This window comes from Drosophila persimilis, unplaced genomic scaffold (genome assembly GCF_003286085.1).
Source record: "Drosophila persimilis strain 14011-0111.01,24,50 unplaced genomic scaffold, DperRS2 tig00000780-arrow-arrow-pilon, whole genome shotgun sequence".
Taxonomy (NCBI): Eukaryota; Metazoa; Arthropoda; class Insecta; order Diptera; family Drosophilidae; genus Drosophila; species Drosophila persimilis.
Genome location: NW_020825353.1, coordinates 1196888 through 1218846, shown reverse-complemented (window position 1 = coordinate 1218846; position 21959 = coordinate 1196888). Strand labels below are relative to the sequence as shown.

At 47.1% G+C, this 21959-nt stretch overlaps 2 protein-coding genes across 4 annotated transcripts; both read left to right on the top strand.

Annotated features, from left to right (window-relative positions):
• Positions 1-4347: 4347 nt before the first annotated feature.
• LOC113566560 lies at positions 4348-11078 on the top strand. Its single transcript, XM_026992643.1, has 4 exons — positions 4348-4863; positions 6096-6268; positions 6351-6600; positions 9898-11078. Exons 1-4 carry the CDS (start codon positions 4809-4811, stop codon positions 11043-11045), a joined length of 1626 nt encoding a protein of 541 aa, XP_026848444.1. The 5' UTR covers positions 4348-4808; the 3' UTR covers positions 11046-11078.
• Positions 11079-17197: 6119 nt separating this feature from the next.
• Positions 17198-21891, top strand: LOC6602399. Of its 3 annotated transcripts, none has more exons than XM_026992646.1 (5): positions 17198-17276; positions 18488-18626; positions 18770-18900; positions 19946-20095; positions 20163-21891. In XM_026992646.1, exons 1-5 carry the CDS (start codon positions 17219-17221, stop codon positions 21311-21313), a joined length of 1629 nt encoding a protein of 542 aa, XP_026848447.1. In that variant the 5' UTR covers positions 17198-17218; the 3' UTR covers positions 21314-21891. The 3 variants fall into 3 exon arrangements, with proteins under 3 accessions (XP_026848447.1, XP_026848446.1, XP_026848445.1); XM_026992645.1 differs by having other exon boundaries at positions 17206-17276; positions 18512-18626; XM_026992644.1 differs by lacking the exon at positions 18770-18900 and adding an exon at positions 19354-19466 and having other exon boundaries at positions 17206-17276.
• Positions 21892-21959: the final 68 nt, after the last annotated feature.

The following is a 21959-nucleotide window of genomic DNA, read 5'->3' as shown; positions in this document are numbered from 1 at the left end:
AATTTTGGCGAAAATCGTGATGGAATGGATGTCCTTTTTTCTGGTGCCAATCAGTTGGCAGGACTCTCACGGATACGAAATGACATGCCACGCCCCGATCGGCTGCCGTATTGCAGAGATATAGCTTGCAGAAAAAACCAGTATTTGCATAATGTGCAAATCCAAATCTTCCAAATGCTATATCTTAGCTAAATACGGCCAGATCGGTGAAGGACCTACCTTCCCAGGATCGTGGGGATCCAGACCGTCGATCGGCATCAAAATCTCGACCTCGAAAATGAGGCCGATTTTTGGCAAATTGGATGATGTAACCATCATGAATTTTGGCGAAAATCGTGATGGAATGGATGTCCTTTTTTCTGGTGCCAATCAGTTGGCAGGACTCTCACGGATACGAAATGACATGCCACGCCCCGATCGGCTTCCGTATAGCTGAGATATGGCTTACAGAAAAAACCACTATTTGCATGATGTGTAAACCCAGATCTTCGGCAGGCTATATCTCGGGAAAATAGGACCAGATCGACGAAGGACCTAGTCTCCCAGGATCGTGAGGACCCAGCCTGTCGAAGAGCATCAAAATCTCGACCTCGAAAATGAGGCCGATTTTTGGCAAATTGGATGATGTAACCATCATGAATTTTGGCGAAAATCGTGATGGAATGGATGTCCTTTTTTCTGGTGCCAATCAGTTGGCAGGATTCTCACGGATACGAAATGACATGCCACGCCCCGATCGGCTGCCGTATTGCAGAGATATAGCTTGCAGAAAAAACCAGTATTTGCATAATGTGCAAATCCAAATCTTCCAAATGCTATATCTTAGCTAAATACGGCCAGATCGGTGAAGGACCTACCTTCCCAGGATCGTGGGGATCCAGACCGTCGATCGGCATCAAAATCTCGACCTCGAAAATGAGGCCGATTTTTGGCAAATTGGATGATGTAACCATCATGAATTTTGGCGAAAATCGTGATGGAATGGAAGTCCTTTTTTCTGGTGCCAGTCGATTGGCAGGACTCTTCCGGTCACGAAATGACATGCCACGCCCCGATCGGCCCACAAATAGTCGAGATATAGCCAACGAAAATTTAAGTTTAGTCCGACGTCAAACGGCGAAAACACGGTAATTTCAAATCTCGGTACCAGGCGAACAGAAATCAGCAGAAGGCAACTTTGTGTTTGTTCAACCCCAAAAGTATGCTATGCTTTAAATTCAAGTTTTCTCTGTAACTAAAAGTATGCAACACTAAATTTCGTATTCGCTAAAGTTGCCTTCTGCTTATTTCTGTTCGCCTGGTATCTCGGCCTGAAATTTCTTCATTTTCTGCCATTTGAGCGGTCGCAAGTAGCAACAAAAATCGTTGGAGAAAAGTTGTTTTTCTAATTTTTGTTGTAGAGCAAAATACAATACAAGCCAGTTTTGTTTTATTGTTTTCTCCGCTATTTGTGGCCCGATCTGTCAGTGTGATGACTTCCTTTGATCGGAAAAATGTCCCCGACTTAATGGAGCCCTTATCAAGGATGCAGAATATTTTTCCTAGTCAAACATATGTTTTATTTATTCACTTATTTATTTATTTTTTGTATTATTTTCTTATTTAACTTATGTATTTCTATCTTAAATAATACCAATAAATAACAAAATTATATATGGAATACGAAAAAAATCAATAATCTGACGGCTGCTTTCCCCTGGCAAATCATCAAATCGCATCCCAGCTGGCAGCCCATTGTGGGCCTTTATTGCCATAGTTGGTCCGGTAGAGATCAACCACAAGGGGTGCATGGGTCCTTATGCTCCTGTCAGGCGTACTGAAGCCAATCCTTCGAAGCAGGTCAGGGCAACCGATGTTACCCACTAAGAGGTCATCGATAAGGATTTGAGCAGCAACGGTCCTTCGGTCCATCGATCTTCGAGGGAGGAGAGATGCACTAGGCGACGTCTGCACTCATAGGGCGGCAACGGGATGGAAAAGTCCAAACGCTGGAGTGCAAACTTCAGAAACTTCCTCTGCAGTGTGTCGATACCTGCAAATTGAACGACCCCAGAGGGGTTTTATATAATATCATTCGTAAAAAATTAAGTTTTAAAAGAAACCTGGAATGTTAAAACTAAATAAATACATATCTTTTAAAATAATTTTCTTAGGCCAATCGGTGGGCGGGACTCTCTCGAGCATGAAAAGACATGCCACGCTTAGATGGACTGAGACATAGCCGAGTTATATGGACGAAAAAGAAAAATGATTTTATGCGATAAATCAAGCAATTGGATCTATAGGATTGGGTAGTTTTGAAGCGAGTAGTTGTATTCCTTTATTTTTAATTTTTAACAGAAAAAGAACATGACTTCCTTTCCGAAATCTAAAAAAAAACTGCGCTTTTGATGCCAATCGATCAGATCAATGCTGGAGTCGTACATGATCTGTATAAAGCAGCCTCGGTGCCAAAATTATGCCCAAAAAATCCAGTTTGGGTTGCAACTTTTTGGCAAGGAAATTTTTTACATTTGCTAAAGTTTTAGCAGATCTGAAAACTGCGAGATCTCGATCGTTTGGAGGCATCAAGGACAATAAGGGTATTGTTTTTTTAACGTTTAATAGCTATAACATCGTTCGATCTGGACGGACCATGCCTTCTCTTGATCGAGAGAATATCCCTAAAATCTACTCTGTAATATTTATATTTCTATTTAAAGTTAAATTTTTTATTTGTATGGTATTTTTATTTTGTTATATACATATGTATGTATAAATATTGAATTGTTTGAATTTTGGTATTTTCAAAGTTTCAAATACATATGTACAATGTGAATTGTTCAAATATGCATACATAATATGGTTATTTTTGTAGAAAAAAATAAAAGCAAAAACTTGACAGAAAAGGGAAAGGAAAGGAACAAGTGCTTCCCAAAACCAGAAAATTGATTAACTTAAGCAGCATCGAATTTTGCGGTTTTAAGCTTGAATTTCATTGAAGATTTTGCAAGAATTCGTCGGAACGAGATGATCACATTGAGATGATATGGGGAAAACTGGTTCCTCAATTGACGTACATTTCGTCAGGCAGATGTTGTCCGAAAGCGTTGAGGCGGAAACTGCTCAAAACTTATTTTACTTAATCTTAATTGGAAATTCAAGCCGAAATCTCCGGCAAGAGGCAGCCTTACTCCTCTATGCAAATGTCAAGAGTGGCAAAAATAGACAATGACAATTCGGAAAGGTCTCTCGTCGAACGGCAAAACACTTTGGCACACTTTGGAACTGTGGCGTCCAGCGATCAGCGATCAGCGGGCATGGCGACAAAAAAACGCTCTGGCTGGAGGCAGTTCGTCACGCCTTAAGACGCCTCTCTGTCATTTAGCAGCCGTCGAGCCACGACGTATCACTCGCTTGGCCATAAATGGCTTTAATTTAGCTTTAAAATGATCAAGGTCGTGGCGTAAAAAAATAACAGCTTTTGAATTGGGACGACGAGACGTCAGAGAGGCGCTACTTAGCCATAAAAAAAAGAAAAAAAATACAGATTGGAAAGATGTATCTTTCTTCAATTGGTTTCTGGCAAGGCGAATACAGTATACGCTTGTCGGAGCAGTGGCTGGAGCTCAGAGTTCATCTTAGAGAGGCACTCATGGAGTGTTTTTCAACAAACCATCCAAATCTGCAGAGTTTTAACTTAAACATGTGAAATATTGTCAAAACTACCCTTTCCTTAGCTGCCACGGTTTCAAGTGGTATTTAGTACGGAAAAACATTAATGATACGCACTGTTGACAGACACAACTGAAAAATCCATGTACCCTCTGCTCGGGCATTAGGTATACTTAAATAAAAAGCAACTTCAGAGACATATGAATATGTATGTGTGTATGTGGGGGGCATTCAAAATGCAGTGGTTTTTTGACGGTGTGTTTGGCGTGGGCACGCCCAGACTGACACACTTCCGACACACAGAAGCGAGGGCTAGGCCAGGTTGGGCAGACAGCAGACAGCAGACAGAGCCAAGAACCAAGAGGCCTTCTGGAATCTGCCAGAAGTGCCTAGATGGTCGCATATAAATTATGGCCAAGAATGCCATTTGCATAATGGCAAACCGAGCTCCACTGCACTCCACGGCACTCCACACACATGCAGTCCACTTGATTGTCCACAGCTACTCACCACAGTGCACCACAGTGCACCAGCAGAGAAGCTGAGCAGCAGAGTGGATGCGAACGAACCCCTTTAGAGACCGACTACCACCACCATTTTGCATATAAAAGAGCACCACCACAGTGCCGCACTGCTCTCTTCTTTCAGGCAGCGATCCAGTCACGACCGAGCCACAGACTTGTGCAACACACACACAAACAAGCGGAAAAAGCCGGGCTTGGTACTGAACAGAGCTTTCGTGTGGATCGCGTTTCGGAGCCACCTACCCCGCTGTGGATCGTGCACGGAGACTGCAGAAAGCTCAACGCTGAACGTTGCTGGGCCGTGCGCTCGACGCTTTCCAAAACCCACCACAGAGGCACGAAAGAGACGTCGTCGTGGCCGCCGTGTAATAAAAGAAGCAAATCCGACTTCGTCTGGGGCTTTGGTGTCAGAGAGGGGTTCGAGAAATTGTGCGCGGCTCGTATAAGACAGTGTAAATGGAGCTTTGATAGCGATCGGAAGGACAAAACTTGCTCTCAGCCGTCGATCTCCAAATCCAGTGTTTTTCCTTACTGTGTGTTAACCGTAACAGAAAACAAAAAACAACCCAATAAAACTGTGCGCAAACGAACGAAATACTCAACAGATTTCCAGTCAGCCTTAAGTCAAAGATGGCAAAACTGTTTGTGGTTTTTGCCGTTCTGGCTTTGGCGGCCTTTAACGAAGGTAAGAGGGTCTCAGCCGAAACACTAAAGTATATGTTGCTTCTCTCCGCTTCCATTCCACCTAGTTTTAAGTTTTAATTATTGAACTGCAATTTGCATTTGGCCCGGCTGGCGGAAGTTGTCAAGACATCAATTAAAATGGCTCGACTGGTCTTCGGCCTTCAGAAAAAATGAAGGAAAAAAAAAAGAAAAAAACAAAAACGCAAAGGGGAAAATCGAAACGAAATTTAAAAGCAGTCTTCGAGATGTGAATGTGAGGCTTAGTAACCTTGATTATGCAAAGGAAAAGGACGAGCAGATAAGTGGCTCCGACTAGTTTGGTGAAAAAACAACTTTCATTTTTCAAGGGAGCCCCGTACCTTGAGCCGAAGAGAAATCCCCACACCACGTAGCACATACCACGTACCACACACCACACACCACACACCACATAGCACATACCACATACCACATACTACACTCCCGTTGACATTTAAGCTGCTCTCCGATGAATGCAGTTCGCAGATCTCCTGGCACGCCGAGCGACTCTTGACTTTGACAGGCCATCGATCATGATTATGAAGGCGAAACGAATCGAAACGAAACGAAACGAAACATACATAAATAAATACTGGCTGCTGGTGCTGCCACTGTTACCAGCTGTCAATTAACGGTTATGCAAATGTGGCAACTCCCCCTCGACGCGGACTCGGACTCGGACTCGGACACGGACTGTTGCCAACTGCCAGCGAAATGCAAAATGTCAAAGTTATAGCGCAGGCGCAACAAGTTTTCGGAATGCCATGGAACAATTTCTGTTTCTATACAATACAGACAGACAGACGGACAGACAGTCGGACAGATAGACAGATATTTTTGTGTTTCTGCGCTCGGTTCTCTGGTGACATCGTATTTCATAATGCCAAACGTGTTTGCAGGCCAACACAAAGCAACACAACACAACACAACCAGCCAGACGACATGCCATGTCTATATCTATATCTATATCTAAGCCATATACTATAAAGCCGAGCATATAGCCATACCCATGCCCGTGCCCATGCCCGTGCCCGACTCGATCTGTGCTTTTGTAACAGGAAGTGCCAGAGAGAGCCACGGCGACATGGCGACATGGTCCGCACCGAACCCAACCCAACCCACATTCGCAATTGAAATTCTTCCGGTTTGGCAACTCACTCACTGACAAATCGAACCACACTCTGGTTTCCTCTTGCTCCTTCCGTTCATCCACAGCCAATGCCAGCGATCCGCTGCTCCGATTCAAGCGACAGGCCACCACCGAAGAGACCAAGAAGGAGGAGTCGTTCGAGAAGGAGCTCTGCAAGGACAAGGATGCCGGCGAGTGGTTCCGCCTGGTGGCCGGCGAAGGCGACAACTGTCGCGACGTCATCCAGTGCACCTCATCGGTAGGTCCAGCACAGCCACACGATTGATTTACACACACCCATAACCCTCGGTTTCTTCCCCGTATTCGTTGTATCCTTGCAGGGCCTGCAAGCCATTCGCTGCCCTGCCGGTCTGTACTTCGACATTGAGAAGCAGACCTGCGACTGGAAGGAGTCGGTGAAGAACTGCAAGTCCAAGAACAAGGAGCGCCGTGTCAAGCCTCTGCTCCACACGGACGAGCCACTCTGCCAGGACGGCTTCCTCGCGTGCGGCGATGGCAACTGCATTGAGCGCGGCCTCTTCTGCAACGGCGAGAAGGATTGCTCCGATGGTTCCGATGAGAACACCTGTGGTGAGTCCAAGATAAAATACTATAATAATTCAAGAAGTCGTGCAGACACCTTTTGGGGTATTCAGTTACAGAGAGGTTTCCAAAAACCCATGGCTACTATGATTAATGAGGTTTATCTTTTCATTGCCCACTCATTGCCACAATCCAAAGCCCTAAAAATCGAGTTATTTGTTGAGAGGATCAAGGATCGAGCGAAGCTATAATCCAGTGATCTGTCATTTAATTTTGGAGCACTTTTCTATTCAATTTGACATTTGACAACAATGATTCACAATGATTCAGCACTCTATAGAAGTAAGCCGCCAGATATTGCATGGGATTGGGATTGGGATTGGGATTGGCTTTCCCAAAATAGGCTGAGTATTATTACTCCATCATCTCAAGATGTAAGTCTTCAAGTGGCTCAAATATGTATATTCAAGCCTATGTGTGGCTGTCTGCCTGTCCGCCTGTCTTGTCTTTTGGCCGGGCGCCAAGTCGAATTTCTTTCAGTTATTCCAGTCGCAACAAGAGTCGCACCTTAAAACCGGTTGACGGCATTTAAGACATTACTTCAATGCGACCATTACAGCCCCGAGAGAGGGTAGAGGACGGACACAGAGACAGCGGCAGAGACAGAAACAGACACTCCACTCGGCTCTCGAAAACTCCGACAACGGCATACAAGTGTCTGTCTGGGATTGGGATTGGGATAGAGATAGAGATTGGGGGATGCGGCGAGGATCATTGGGATGCCAATGACGCCTACATGCAACGGATCCGATCCGATCCGATCCGACTCTTGCTGCATTGTTGCACAGATCCGCGACACCGACCGGTTTCGTAAAGGCCCTTAGCGGCGTCTCGGCCGGCCCCGACACGAATCTCTAATGGAAATCGACTTTCGGGTGGAAATGTCAAGTGTGAAATGGAAACGAAATGAAATGTCAGACACAAAGACCCCTCCCCCTCCCCCCCCTGCGGGGGCCCCCAGCGATCCGCAGATCTCTCACATGAATTACCAAGATCTGCAGCCCGTACTGCCCGGCCCGTACTGCTCGTACCTCTGGTAGATACGAGCACTCGCATATGAAATATTAAATCACTAATTAGCAACATCCATCGCAACAGAGCGCTAACCTTGGACTTAATAGAAATCAAATCGAAGCACAACAAAATGCCTCTCCATAGGCGTTCCGAAGCGCGTTCGATTCATGTGTAAATTAGCCTTACATAAGCGGCTTAAGAGACCCATTCCATTCGCCGCAGTCGCATTTGTTTGTATATATTTTTAGCAATTGCAAAAAGCCGCAAAAAACCAAAGCCAAAAGCAGCAGCAAAATAAATAAACTAAACATCGAGACAGCAGACTGTGTAAAAACCACAACTAATTTATAATAATACCAATAACAACAGACACCGAAGACTGGCATCGGGTCGGGCCGGGGCTGTCTGGGATGCGATTAGTACTATGTATATCTCTGCTCATCGTCTGCGACGATCACCTGGCACGAGCGACATTTCCCCAAGAGACTCACGTGGCATATAAACGATGCCTTAACGAGCTAATTAATGCCGATCCGTACAGATATCAGATACAGAGCCATCAGGCATAAGCCACCGCCTGCCACCGTGCTCGAAGCTCATTCTGAGACCTCGCTTCTTTGTAGATTGTTGCACATCGCGTTGGCTGAATGCAAGGAAAAAACATGCACAGCGCCAGAAGGCGTAACTCTTGAAATGCTCAGCGGACCATTAACTTGTAAACAATTGGATAACCAAAGCCCAAGTTTAGCCCCGCACTCCACAATGAGGAAGCCCACGTCACTTGAGGGGACCGATTAGATGGTCATACTTTGTAGGTTTTGGCACTAGAGGCACTGCAATAAGGAACGTGTAAAAACGAATTTTGCAAGCCCTGTTGGACAAAGAAAACTATGGAAAATACTGCGGGAAAATTGGCATATTGGGGGGAATCGAAAGGGAGTTTGGGCTTGTATTTCGCAACCCGAGCTTGTATCAATCACCTCCAGTGATCCCGGCCCGACTTCATCTCTCCATCGCCGTCTTGGCCACATCCTCTTCAGAAATAGCCATAATGACGCTCAATAAGCCAGCTTACACATCTCAGCCGTTCCCCCTGGCCACAAAAAAAAAAGACCGTAAAGCAAATAAATAAAAGAAATAAAGGCAAAGCCCTAAAAAAGTCAATAATAGTCGGGAATATGGTAAGCAATGAATGCCGAATGCCGAATGCTGAATACTGAATGCTGAATGCTGAATGCTGAATGCCTCCCCGAACCGGTTCGGGATGACATAACACCTGGCTTTAACGACAGATTATTGGCAAATGTGTAAGAAAGAGGCGAAAGGAAACCAGCCAAGACGACAGCCAGAGATGCCGGACAAAAAGGTCACAAGAGAGACAAAAGCCGGCAGTAGGCGAAAAACTCTTTGCTGTACAACAAAATGCTTTGGCCTTTGCCTGCCACCCGTTGCCATTTCACTCTGCAAATAGCAGGCAGCAAATATCAAAAGGCAAATGCCAAATGAGACAACACCAAAATAATTACCGCCAATTTCTATGAAAACTTTCGCAAATGATTCGAATGGCCATTGGGCAGTGGCCAGTGGCAAGTGCAAGGCTTACCAATTGGTTTTGGCCCGAAAGCAGATGGCCCTCATTTGCATATGGCCGACTAACGAATGGCCGAACACGTGGGTGGAGTGGTGGGTGGGGCAGTCCGTCAGTCACCCACTACCGAGTGAACGCTCTCTGAATCCCCGATCAGGCTTGAAAATTGCTCAAACACCAAGCCCCCCTTCCCACCAGAAAACAACAACAAAATAATAATGAAAGAGAAATATATATTGTATATGTACTATGAAAATGAGACTCCTCGAGTGGAAGACTGTGTAGACATTTTCCATTCACTTTGCGTTTCGGTTTTCCCACCACCTCTCTTGATTGCTTTTCCAGACTGTGTCGGTTCATTGAACTAACCCCTCGCCCCGGCCCCGGCCCCAGACCCGGCCCCAGACCCGGCCCCGGCCACAGCCACAGCCACAGCCACAACCACAGCCACAGGCACATACCACACTCTGTACAGTTAGCTAATTGTTTAAATATTTATGTGAACAAGTTGAGTGAACTTTTGAGCCGGCAAGCAAAAGCGCAAGCGCAGGCAGAATACAAATATTGTCGGTGATCGAAGAGCCAGTAAATTCCTGCTAAAGATCAATAGATCCACGAGGGGGAAAGAGATATGTGTATTCGAGTTATTACTATACAGTTTTTGTCGTTATTTGTCCTTGCAGATATCGACAACGATCCCAATCGTGCTCCTCCCTGCGATCCCGCTGTCTGTGTCCTGCCCGACTGCTTCTGCTCGGAGGACGGCACCTCGATCCCCGGCGATCTGCCCGCCAAGGATGTGCCCATGATGATCACGATCACCTTCGACGATGCCATCAACAACAACAACATCGAGCTGTACAAGGAGATGTTCAAGGGCCGCAAGAACCCCAACGGCTGCGACATCAAGGCCACCTACTTCGTCTCGCACAAGTACACCAACTACTCGGCCGTCCAGGAGACAGCCCGCAAGGGCCACGAGATCGCCGTCCACTCGATCACGCACAACGACGAGGAGCGCTTCTGGTCGAACGCCACCGTGGACGACTGGGCCAAGGAGATGGCCGGCATGAGGATCATCACCGAGAAGTACGCCAACATCACGGACAACTCGGTGGTGGGCGTGCGCGCACCGTACCTGCGGGTGGGCGGCAACAACCAGTTCACGATGATGGAGGAGCAGGCCTTCCTCTACGACTCCACCATCACGGCGCCCCTGTCCAACCCCCCGCTGTGGCCGTACACCATGTACTTCCGCATGCCCCACCGCTGTCACGGCAACCTGCAGAGCTGCCCCACCAGGTCGCATGCCGTCTGGGAGATGGTCATGAACGAGCTGGACCGTCGCGAGGATCCTGCCAACGACGAGTACCTGCCCGGCTGTGCCATGGTCGACTCCTGCTCGAACATCCTGACCGGCGATCAGTTCTACAACTTTTTGAACCACAACTTTGATCGCCACTACGACCAGAACCGCGCTCCTCTCGGTCTGTACTTCCATGCCGCCTGGCTGAAGAACAATCCCGAGTTCCTCGACGCCTTCCTCTACTGGATCGACGAGATCCTGGCCAACCACAACGATGTGTACTTCGTGACGATGACCCAGGTGATCCAGTGGATGCAGAACCCACGCACCATCAGCGAGGTCAAGAACTTCGAGCCCTGGAGGGAGAAGTGCGTGGTCGAGGGCAAGCCCGCCTGCTGGGTGCCCAACACCTGCAAGCTCACCTCCAAGGAGGTTCCCGGGGAGACCATCAACCTGCAGACCTGTGTGCGGTGCCCCAACAACTACCCATGGGTCAACGATCCCACTGGCGATGGTTTCTTCTAAGTCAGCGAGCGAGATGATCTTTCTGCCCCTCCCCCCCCCCCCCCCCCCCCGTCCCAGTTCCACTCCCAGTCCCAGTTCTTGTCCCTCTGGCGAGGCTCCTTTCTCTGAGCTCTACCAGCCACTCCACAGCCACTCGATCAATCGACAATTTTTGAATTTCCTTCAAGACTTTTTTTTTATTTTTTTATTGACTGACTTTCCGAGCGCCTCCCCGGGGCAAGTCCTTGCTGTGTTACGGTTACATTGAGACAAGATGGAGACGAAAAGATGGAAAGAAAAACTCTACAACAGAAAAGCGAAAAAGCGAACAACACCAACCACAAGGGAGAATCAACAGCATCCACATCCACACTTGTGTCTAAATTCTTTTTTTGTAGTTTTACGTTAATTTGTATGTGTATATTTAAATGATAAAAAATAAAAACGAAAAAACCACAAAAAAGTATATAAAAAAAAAAAAACATCAAGAAAACAAATTATGGATTTCTCAATATTATTTCTCTCTCTCAGTTTGCTCATCAAACAGCCGAAAAATGCATAAATGCAGATGGGCTTAGCTTATGGGGGGTGGGGGGTTATGGCATGGAGACCCAGGCGATCCCCAGCAACAGAAATCGAAACCACAATAATTCAACCCAATTTGTATGCTACCTACTCTACCCACTGACTTACTAACCAGTTTCTCGGAATTATCCGACAGGAAAAAATAAGCCGCAAATTTGAATAACAATAACGCGTTTTGTGTTCAGTTTCGATTTCAGTTGCGAGTCCCGTCCCCCAGCCCCCAGCCCCCCGCAGACCCCCAGGCACCTCCTTCATATGGTAATTTTCAGGTTTTTCATTTCGGGCACCTAACACCGAACGCTCCAAAGTGTCGATCCGGTCTAGAATTAGATATATTAGTCTATAATATACACACATAAAGTATAAAATGCCTCTCGAGATTTGCTAATTTGTATGCGCACAAATCAATGCAAAAGCCAAAACCAAAACCAAAGCCAAAGCAAAGGCAGAAGGAGATGGCGATGGCGCTGGCGCTGGCGATGGCTGTGGAGATGGAGATTTGGCTCTGCTGTGAAGCTGTGGAGCTGTGGAGCTGTGGAGATGGCCAAAACTGGTTCTTGGGCCTGGCTCGGTTTGGGGTGTGACATGGGTCTGGGCTTGGGGGCTCTTTGCGCAATCCCCAAACAAATCGAAAAAGCTGCTAATTAATTTTAAGCATTGCAAATTTTTGCTGGAAATACCACAGAGATATATTCACAGACACATATGAAATTCATACGATATTTATATGCTTTACACATTTATTTAGCTGCACAAATGAATATTATTTAGCTTTTTTGGTACGAATTCGACGCATAAATAAGTTTTATCACCAATCAAGGTAAGCGGCTCTCTGAGGCTTCAAAAAGTGGCCCAAAAAACGAGTTCCCTACGATCGCCACACCATGCCGTGTGTGTGCTGCTGTGTGTGTGCTGCTGTGTGTGTGCATCTGTGTGAGTGTAACTTGAGCAAACTTTTACTTTTGCCAAGCCGAGGTAAGTGAACTAGTTGCAAAGTGGGCGATTTGCATAAATTGCACACGGGACGACGACAAACGACAAACGCAGGCTGGCAGGTAGGACAGCCCCTGTCCTCAGCTGCACAGTGGATCCCAGTCGATGTAGTCGGGGTGGGGATATATGTAGTACAACCCAACAAAAGCACAGTTTAAATGAGTTAGCTCGGAAAATCCATGCAGGAAATCTGCGAAAAATGGCAGAGTAAAAGGATACTTCGTCTCCACACACCCTTCCTTCTGATTTTAAGCAGCTTCCCTTTCCCATCGTTCTCTCTAGAGCTTCACAGCTGTTCTATTAATTAATTTCATTTGCTTCTGCTTTCTTCGCGTCTCTCCTACCAGTGTGTCCGACAAGTGGCAGCGGCTAACCAGCCGCACAATTCTCGAATATGCTTCCTGGTTCTGAGAGTCTTGCTCCATTTTATGTGAATATGCTAGTTACTGGCTATTCGGGTGACGTCAATGCGACAAGGTGATCAGACATGGGACCCAGCCAGGTGCTGGGGCTGTGACGTCGCCCTGGGGGCAGTGCAGGAGAGAGGCCAGGCCATTTACGGATGAGGCTCCCCGCAAATGAAATAATTGCATAATCACCAAGTCGGCAAACTGTTGAAAATGTTTAAAAAAGAAAAGAAACAGATCGCAGTTGATTGCCGATGATGAGTTTTTCAAATGGAAATGAAAATTGAAAGTCAAAGGCAAAGGCAAACAAACACTCTTCCACACGCACACACACACACACACACACACACACACAGCAATGGAGGCACAGAGACACGCACATTGTCTTAAATACTGAAGATATACTAAAAAGAAAGTCCGTTATTTGCTACAGGCCTTCGGATGCTCTTGGCTTGCCATAAATTAAACGCCCCACAGCCCCACAGCCCCTAGCCGTCCCCCGGTGCGGATCGAAGCCGATGATGACGACGATGACGATGATAGGGAGAGCCAGAAGGAGAAGGCAATGGCGAAGGAGAAGGAGAAGATACAACAAAGCGGACGAAGGGTGGTGAGGGGCCCGTTATGCAACTCTCCAGCTCGCGTTTTTTTTTGATTTTTTCTGTTTTTATGGTTATGCATTTCTTTTACAGTTTACAGGCTCATCTTCAACTTCGACTTGGCTCGGTTTATTGTCTTGGCCATCACACCAGACTCCACACTCCACACTCCACACCATTTCCTTCATTAACAATTCCGTTTTTGTACGAAGAAATTTCTCTTTTCTCAGCCAAGACCGAGCCCGAGACTGAGACTGAGGCTGAGACGACCCAAGCTTGAGCGCTCTGCTGATCAAGGACAGCTTTGGCTGCTGCTGGAAAAAGGTCTAATCCAAGCGTTTTGCTTCTCCAATTAGTATGCAAAATAGTTATGCGTTAATTGATCGAAGGACCATGGAAAAGCCCACTGGCGGGGCGTTGTTTTTTGATTGTTTTTGTACGGATCAAAAGTGTGTCACTCACTCTGTAAACTCGTATGGACGACCTTTCAAAGCAGAGCCCACAGCAGCTGCCAAAAAAAAAAAAGGTTAAAACGCTTACAAATTTAAATCAAATCGGAAACAATAACAGCAACAACAACAGCCACAAAATCGAGGGCAACTAAATTATGTAAATCCGTAAAACCCATCGACAAAAAAAACACCAACGATGATAAAATAAAACGATTTTCACTCTTCATCTGGTCATCGCTTTGGGGCGCCCAGTGCCCAGTGCCCATCATCAACATTTTCACTCTAATTGAAAAACCAGTTTTAACAGTTGATTAAACAGCGGAAAGATGCAGCACAGTAATAATAATAATCAGCTTTTTTTTTGGGTCTTTTTTCGTTGGCTGGCTTTCCGATGAGATTGAGGGATTATATCACACCAGAGCGCAGAAATTAATTGTAACTAAGAAACTGAAAAGAAAAAAAAAAACAAAAACCTGCAATCGGCAACCAATTTTGCAAGCAGCAGCCGCAAGAAGGTGAACCGCTTTTTGCAGCATCTTCGTGCCAAGTGGCACGACGGCAACCTTCACCCGTGTGGCTGCCACTCCACTCCACTCCACTCCAGTTGTGGACTCCATCCAATTGGTAATTGGCAATTGGTAAATCGTACGAGTACGAGTATATCGCAATTAAAATGTAATTGTCATCTGTGGCAATTCCAAGAATTTTCCAGCACACCCGCCGCACAATGCGCATACGCCACGTTGCCACGTTGGCACGGCCTTTCTGTCCGTCTGTGCATGTTCTCATTTGCCTGAGGCTCTCTGCGCGACACCACAACAGAACTCGTTTTCAAGTTCAGGAAATGGCTATGCAATGTGTACATATACTCGAAATACTCGAATAAATTGCATTAACACGCCACCAGCCATCGATTCCTTCTAGATCGGACACGAATAAAACTTAATTGACATGGCTCTGGCTCTGGCTCTGGCTCTGGCTCTGGCTCTGGCATGGGGCTGTCTATTGGTCCATTGATCAGCGGCTAAGTGATGCAGTCAACAAATAAAAAAGCAAAAGGGGGAAACCATTGGAGAAACACTTGACAGATTCGTGCTGATGATCAATTGCCCTATCGATCGCTACAATGGGAAAATAAATCAAGTCTGTTTGAGTGTTTCTGGTAGGATCAGCTTATCAGTTCTGTTCCTTCTCTCTGAAGACACACCTCTGATGGTCTTATGGTTCAACACCTCCAAGGAACTCTCATTTCTCAAACCCTTGAGACGTGTACCGCTATGCTTATCTCCGAATCTTCTGATTCTTCATTCCCTGCGCAAATGTTGACCATTTCCTGTTGATTCTCTCGATTCCCGTTACAAACTGGATGGGGATCGGAGTATGCCCGGAGCACACAAGGTTTCTGCGGGCTGTCCCCAACAATTTCATATCCGCAAACATGCTCCGTTTTGTTGCTGTTGTTTCTTCTTGTGTACACACACTCGGGGATCGCTTATTGAATAACAGGGCCTGGCCTGGCCTGGCCTGGCCTGGCCTGGACCGATCGCTTGGTATGTGGTGGCCCTTAAATCGTGTGCTGCTGTGCCCCTGCACCTCTTCCATCTGCTTTACATAACAGCGAACGGAGAGTGCAAAAAGAGGGTAAACAAGGCAAAAACAGTTAACAACGGCATCATTAATTTGACATTAATTAAAAAAACCTCATGATCTTCAGAGGCAGAGGCAGGGACAGAGACAGGGCCAGAGCCAGAGCCAGAGCCAGAGATGGAGGTAAATTTAACAACTGGTGACTCAGCGGCAATCGAAAACAAGACTCTCTTTTGCTGGAATACCTGCGGCAGGAGAGGTTTAATAACCTTTTAGTGTCTTAGCCACGTTAACAAGAATTTTATGCGAGCGATGTGCTTGGCATAACCGATCCCCGGACAGACACCGGGAGGCTCATCGTAAGTTCCAGACCCAGCCAGGCCGGGCTTCTTTAATATGCAGCGAGTGTCCGCAATTGGGATTCTCGGATCGTTCGGGTGAAAATAAAAAGTAATCGTAACTAGACAAGAAACGTGTGCAAGAAAACCGAAGAGAAGTGTCACAAAAAGGAGTAAAAGAAACAGTTACGAAATCGAGATTTTGTATATTAATAGTCGGTGGTGGGTTGGGGCTAGAATCGAGTGGTAGAATCGAGAGATAATGAAGCCAAGCCAAGCCAAGCCAAGCCAAGCCAAGCCAATCCGATGTCGCAGATGTTCAAACAAAAGACTTGGCAATTCATGGTCAGTGGCAGAAAGAGATTGATGGGCATTTGGATTTGATTTATGTCTAAGATGACAGACGCAGACGATCAGACGATGACTAACTAATAGTAGAGCCCAGCCCAGCCCTAATCCGTACCCGAACTCGAACCCCCAAAAGCAGCAGGCCCCAGAGGTGCAGTCGGAGAAGTCACCCACACAATCGAGCACACAAATACATGCATATACTGTGTGTGCATTCCCATATCGGTACGATCCCGCGCTCCCACCTGCGCCTATAAATGCTAATTAACCTTTCTTCACACTCGCACACACACACAGACACAGAGGCAGAGGCAGAGACAGAGACAGAGACAGGAGAGCCGCTCGGCCTCGGCTCGCCCTCGTGTCACCCTCGGCTCGCCCTCATGCCTTGGCATTTTAAAATACGATCCACAAGAGCCGCCCCAGCGCTACCCCGTCGAAAGCTCTGCGCCGGCGCGCCTGCCGCTGCCCGTGCTGCCCGGGCTGCCCGGGCTGCAGTGTTGAGCTTCCGAGCCCCGAAACCCACCACACGGCCGCGGCCAAGACACACCACGGCTTAATAAATAGAACTCGTTGGCCCCGGCCAACACCTAGTGTAAGCGTGGCTGTGTATTGGAAGAGTGCTCCGTTCACTCCACTTCCATTCCGATCATCATCCCCCACGCAGAGTCCGCAGACAGGGTCTTGTTCATTCCGTTCAGTTGCTCAGTGCGCAAATGTTAGTCTTCAACAAAGTTTCAACAAAGTTTCTCTTCCCTCTGTACTGACTAAATGTATAATCTTTCGATTTAAGAGTTGTTTTTTTTTTTACGTGCTGGCTAACCTCTTTTTTTTTTGCTGTTTCTTGTTTTTATTCGATGGTCTAGAAGGCGCTGGAAATAAATCATGGCGCGTATCCACTGGGCATTCTTTGTGTCCATCATGTGCCTGTGCATGGCAGCTGGTGAGTACTCGAAATTAGTAGCTTTAGTAGCACTTAGAGCTTAAGCAGCCGCCACGTCGGCTTCGCCCAATCGACCTTTATCGGTGGAAACTCCACGGCGAATTTTCGCAAGGTTGCAAAAAAACAATGAAATAAATTCAAAAACAAACCACTCGGCACTCGGCGGTCGGCGGTCGGCAGTCGGCATTCGGCGGCTTCGGTCGTTGGCCAAGGCAAATAAACTTGAAAAAATGATGATCGAAAATATCGGAGTTGTTGCAAGTCATTAGCGGCATGCGATCGATCAAATTTATCCTTCGATCGGTGATGCAATACCCCAAAACCAGAAACCTCAAACCAGAAACCAGAAATAGCTGAGCGAACATCAGATTGTGATCGAGATGGAGATGGAAAGATAATCGAAAAGGAAACCGAAAAAACTGTGGCATGAGGACGAAACCGGAGTTGGCCATAAGCCAAAAAAAAAAAAAACATCAAAATTAGCATAGGCAAAACGAGCAAAACCTGCGACTGGCTGGCTGGCTGGCAATCGGTTCCGTTTTAATATATTTTTGGACTCGGCAACGTTGTTTATGCAATAATCATTTTAATGTTGAACCGAAAACGGGTTCCCAATACACCAACAACAGTTAGGTTAGCCAATCCCCGTACCGAACCGAACCGAACCGAACCCGTTTGAGCAGACACCTTACGTGAGAAACTGCCAGTCAACCAGGCTGGCACATTCCCCAGTTCCATTTCCATTTCCATATCCATCTGGAGATATGGCCATGTCTGCGCCTATAAATGGCAGGTGAGCCCCGAAGCTTTCGTTGCCCTTTCGTTTTCATTTGAACGCCGCGTCGTGCCGCGAGATGAAGATAAAGACGGTGGCTATGAACAAAAATGAGAGTTGTTTTGGGTCGGTCGGCTAGAAGTGGTACTCGGTACTGGTACTGGTAGTGGTACTGCCACTCGTATTTCCCCACCAGCGCAGACCAAACCGGTTGTTCGCTTTGGAGTACGAAAACAGTTCGAGCCACTATTATATTATAATATATTATTATGAGGTATTATAGAACAGGCTTATGCTTATCACACAACAAGATAAAATCCAAAGGAATGCGTATTCCAGATCAAATATGAATAGCCATAAATATATACTGCCCGAATTCGTAATCCAATGATGATTATTCCAACCATGATTTACACACTTTCTTATAAGCAACCAGACTCATTTACTCCATTTCAAACAGGAAAATCCCAGCAGGAGAAGCTGGAGGGCGTTGACGTCGAGGAGGTCTGTGCGGATCGTCCCGCCGACGAGTACTTCCGCCTGGAGGCCGATGGCGACTGCCGCGAGGTGTACAGGTAAGGGAGCACACTCCAAGCAACTTCCAGAGATTGTCCGATTTCCTGCAGTCTATATGGCTATGCTATTGTTCTTTAAAACCAACCAACCAAACAACCAACCAACCAACCAACCAACCAACTCTTTGTATCGGTATCGAAAGGTGCGACAGCGCCGGGGAAGATGGCAGCAATCGCCTGGCACCGATTAAATGTGCCGGCGGCTTGGCGTTCGATGTTTTGCGACAGCTTTGCGATTGGAAATCGAACGTGAAGAATTGCGATGTCCAAGAAAGTAAGTGGGGCCCACAAGAGGCCACAACCCACCGTTCCGAGTGCCGATAGCCCCCGGCTCCGGCTCCGGATAGTACTTCCAAAGGCTTTCAGCCCAAATGCCCAATCTTCCACCCTCCTAACTCTGTCTCTGTCTTTGTCTATCTGTCTCTCACTATGTCTATTCGTATGTGTGTGCGCCTCGTAGCTCATTGTGCGTTTGTGTCTGTGTCACTAAACCAAACCAAAACCAAACCAAACCAAAACCAAAACCAAAACTCCCCCTGAAATATCGTTCGTGTCATTGCATAATTACCACCCAGACTCCCCCCTAAATTGAAGACTCCCCACTTAGTGCCAAAGTTCTTTTAGCTAGCCAAAGAATGTAGAGATCCACAGCAAACAGCCACAGCAAACAGCTACAGCAAAAGCAACATGAACATCAAACAACAACAAAATGAACTTTATTTTTTAGATGTACTAAATCGGGTTTGAAAGAAATTCAGTGTCCCTCCGGTTTGGCCTTTGATGTGATCAAACAGACCTGCGACTGGAAGGCCAAGGTGACCAATTGCGATGAGAAAGAGAGTAAGTGTGCCGAAACAACAACAACAACAACAACCAAGCTAGAAAACCAACAACAACAAAAACCAAAACAAAACAAAACAAATCAATTCCTGGAACCACACTTGTACATACAGTAGTCAGCAATGTTAGATTCGGAACTTTGGTAGAATCAAATCCGTTAACCCACTCCAAAATCCAAAATCCAAAAACACAAACCTAACCCGCACCAAATGGTAGACACCACAACACAATGGTGTGATCGTTGCGAAACACCCCACACCCCACTACCCACCACCCACCACCCACCACCCACTACCCGCTAACCCACCTACCAAACTCACCAAATCAACCGCACTAACCGCACTCATGCATTCATATGTATATTTCTCATTTCAAAATTTAGACATGTGTTGTCACTAACCAAACTTTAGGCACAAGACCCTCAAGATGATCCTTGATCTAACCCCCATCCACCATCTCTCATTCGCACGTTTCAACAGAGCCCCGCAAGGCCAAGCCCATCCTGAAGACGGATGAGCCCATCTGTCCAGAGGGTAAGCTGTCCTGCGGCGATGGCGAGTGCCTCGACAAGGAGCTCTTCTGCAACGGCAAGCCCGATTGCAAGGACGAGTCCGATGAGAACGCCTGCTGTGAGTGTCACCTGTCCCTTGACAAGCCCTGATCCCCAGCACACAGACTAATCTCCCAACTTAACAGCTGTCGATGAGGATCCCAACCGTGCTCCCGAGTGCGATCCCACCCAGTGCGCCCTGCCCGATTGCTTCTGCTCGGCGGACGGAACCCGCATTCCCGGCGGAATCGAGCCCCAGCAGGTGCCCCAGATGATCACGATCACCTTCAACGGTGCCGTGAACGTGGACAACATCGATCTGTACGATGATCTCTTCAATGGCCAGCGCCAGAACCCCAACGGCTGCTCCATCAAGGGCACGTTCTTCGTCTCGCACAAGTACACCAACTACTCGGCCGTGCAGGATCTGCACCGTCGTGGCCACGAGATCTCCGTGTTCTCGCTGACGCACAAGGACGATCCCAACTACTGGTCCGGCGGCAGCTACGACGATTGGCTGGCCGAGATGGCCGGATCCCGATTGATTGTCGAGCGCTTTGCCAACATCACCGACGGCTCGATCATCGGCATGCGTGCCCCCTACCTCCGTGTGGGCGGCAACAAGCAGTTCGAGATGATGGCGGATCAGTTCTTCGTCTACGACGCCTCGATCACCGCCTCCCTGGGCCGCGTGCCCATCTGGCCCTACACCCTGTACTTCCGCATGCCCCACAAGTGCAACGGCAACGCCCACAACTGCCCCTCCCGTAGCCATCCCGTGTGGGAGATGGTGATGAACGAGCTGGATCGTCGCGACGACCCCACCTTCGATGAGTCCCTGCCCGGTTGCCACATGGTCGACTCCTGCTCGAACGTCGCCTCTGGCGAGCAGTTTGCGCGCCTCCTGCGCCACAACTTCAACCGCCACTACAACAGCAACCGTGCCCCTCTGGGTCTGCACTTCCACGCCTCGTGGCTGAAGTCCAAGAAGGAGTACCGCGACGAGCTGGTCAAGTTCATCGAGGAGATGCTGGGCCGCAACGATGTGTTCTTCGTGACCAACCTGCAGGTGATCCAGTGGATGCAGAACCCCACCGAGCTGAACTCGCTGCGCGACTTCCAGGAGTGGAAGGAGAAGTGCGATGTCAAGGGCCAGCCCTACTGTTCGCTGCCCAACGCCTGCCCCCTGACCACTCGGGAGCTGCCCGGCGAGACCCTGCGCCTGTTCACGTGCATGGAGTGCCCCAATAACTATCCCTGGATCCTCGATCCCACTGGCGACGGCTTCTCCGTCTAAGGCAGAACACTCTCCTGCTCTTTTACTTTTCCAAAACCAACAAGAGAACAACTCATAGTAGTTCCACCGAGAGTCTGATAAACTAAAACACCCACAAAAACAAAAACCCTACAAGCAAACAAGCAAACAAACAAACAATATGTTGAACCATCTACACAAAAATACTCAATTAGTTGCATCTTGTGTGATCCTAAAAAGAAGTTTCGTTTCGTTTCCCCCTCTATTATTTATGCAAATCTTATCGTTTCCGTTTCGTTTCGTTTCGTCTCTCACTTTCCACTTTCTATGCCCCCTATAGTCCGCTGTTTGTCTCTCAACTCTTTCTCTTTCCCTTCCTGATGCCTATATCTTTTCCTTGATCTGCTCGTACTATTTCTGTTTCGTTTCTCATTTATGTTGATGATAAAGTGATTTTTTTTTTAATTTACTTCGCTGCTTCTTTGATCTGTTCAAAGATAATTTTCAAAAACAAAAAAAAACCAAGCGCCAAAAATCGCAGCAGCACAAAAATATCTTCGTAATTGTATAAGTATTTTTTATAAGAAAAATATAAAAAATATATATAAAAAAAAGAATAATACTTACTGGTTTTAATGTGGGACTTACGGAAGGGAGGAGTTCGGATCCCTGATAAATGGATAAACGG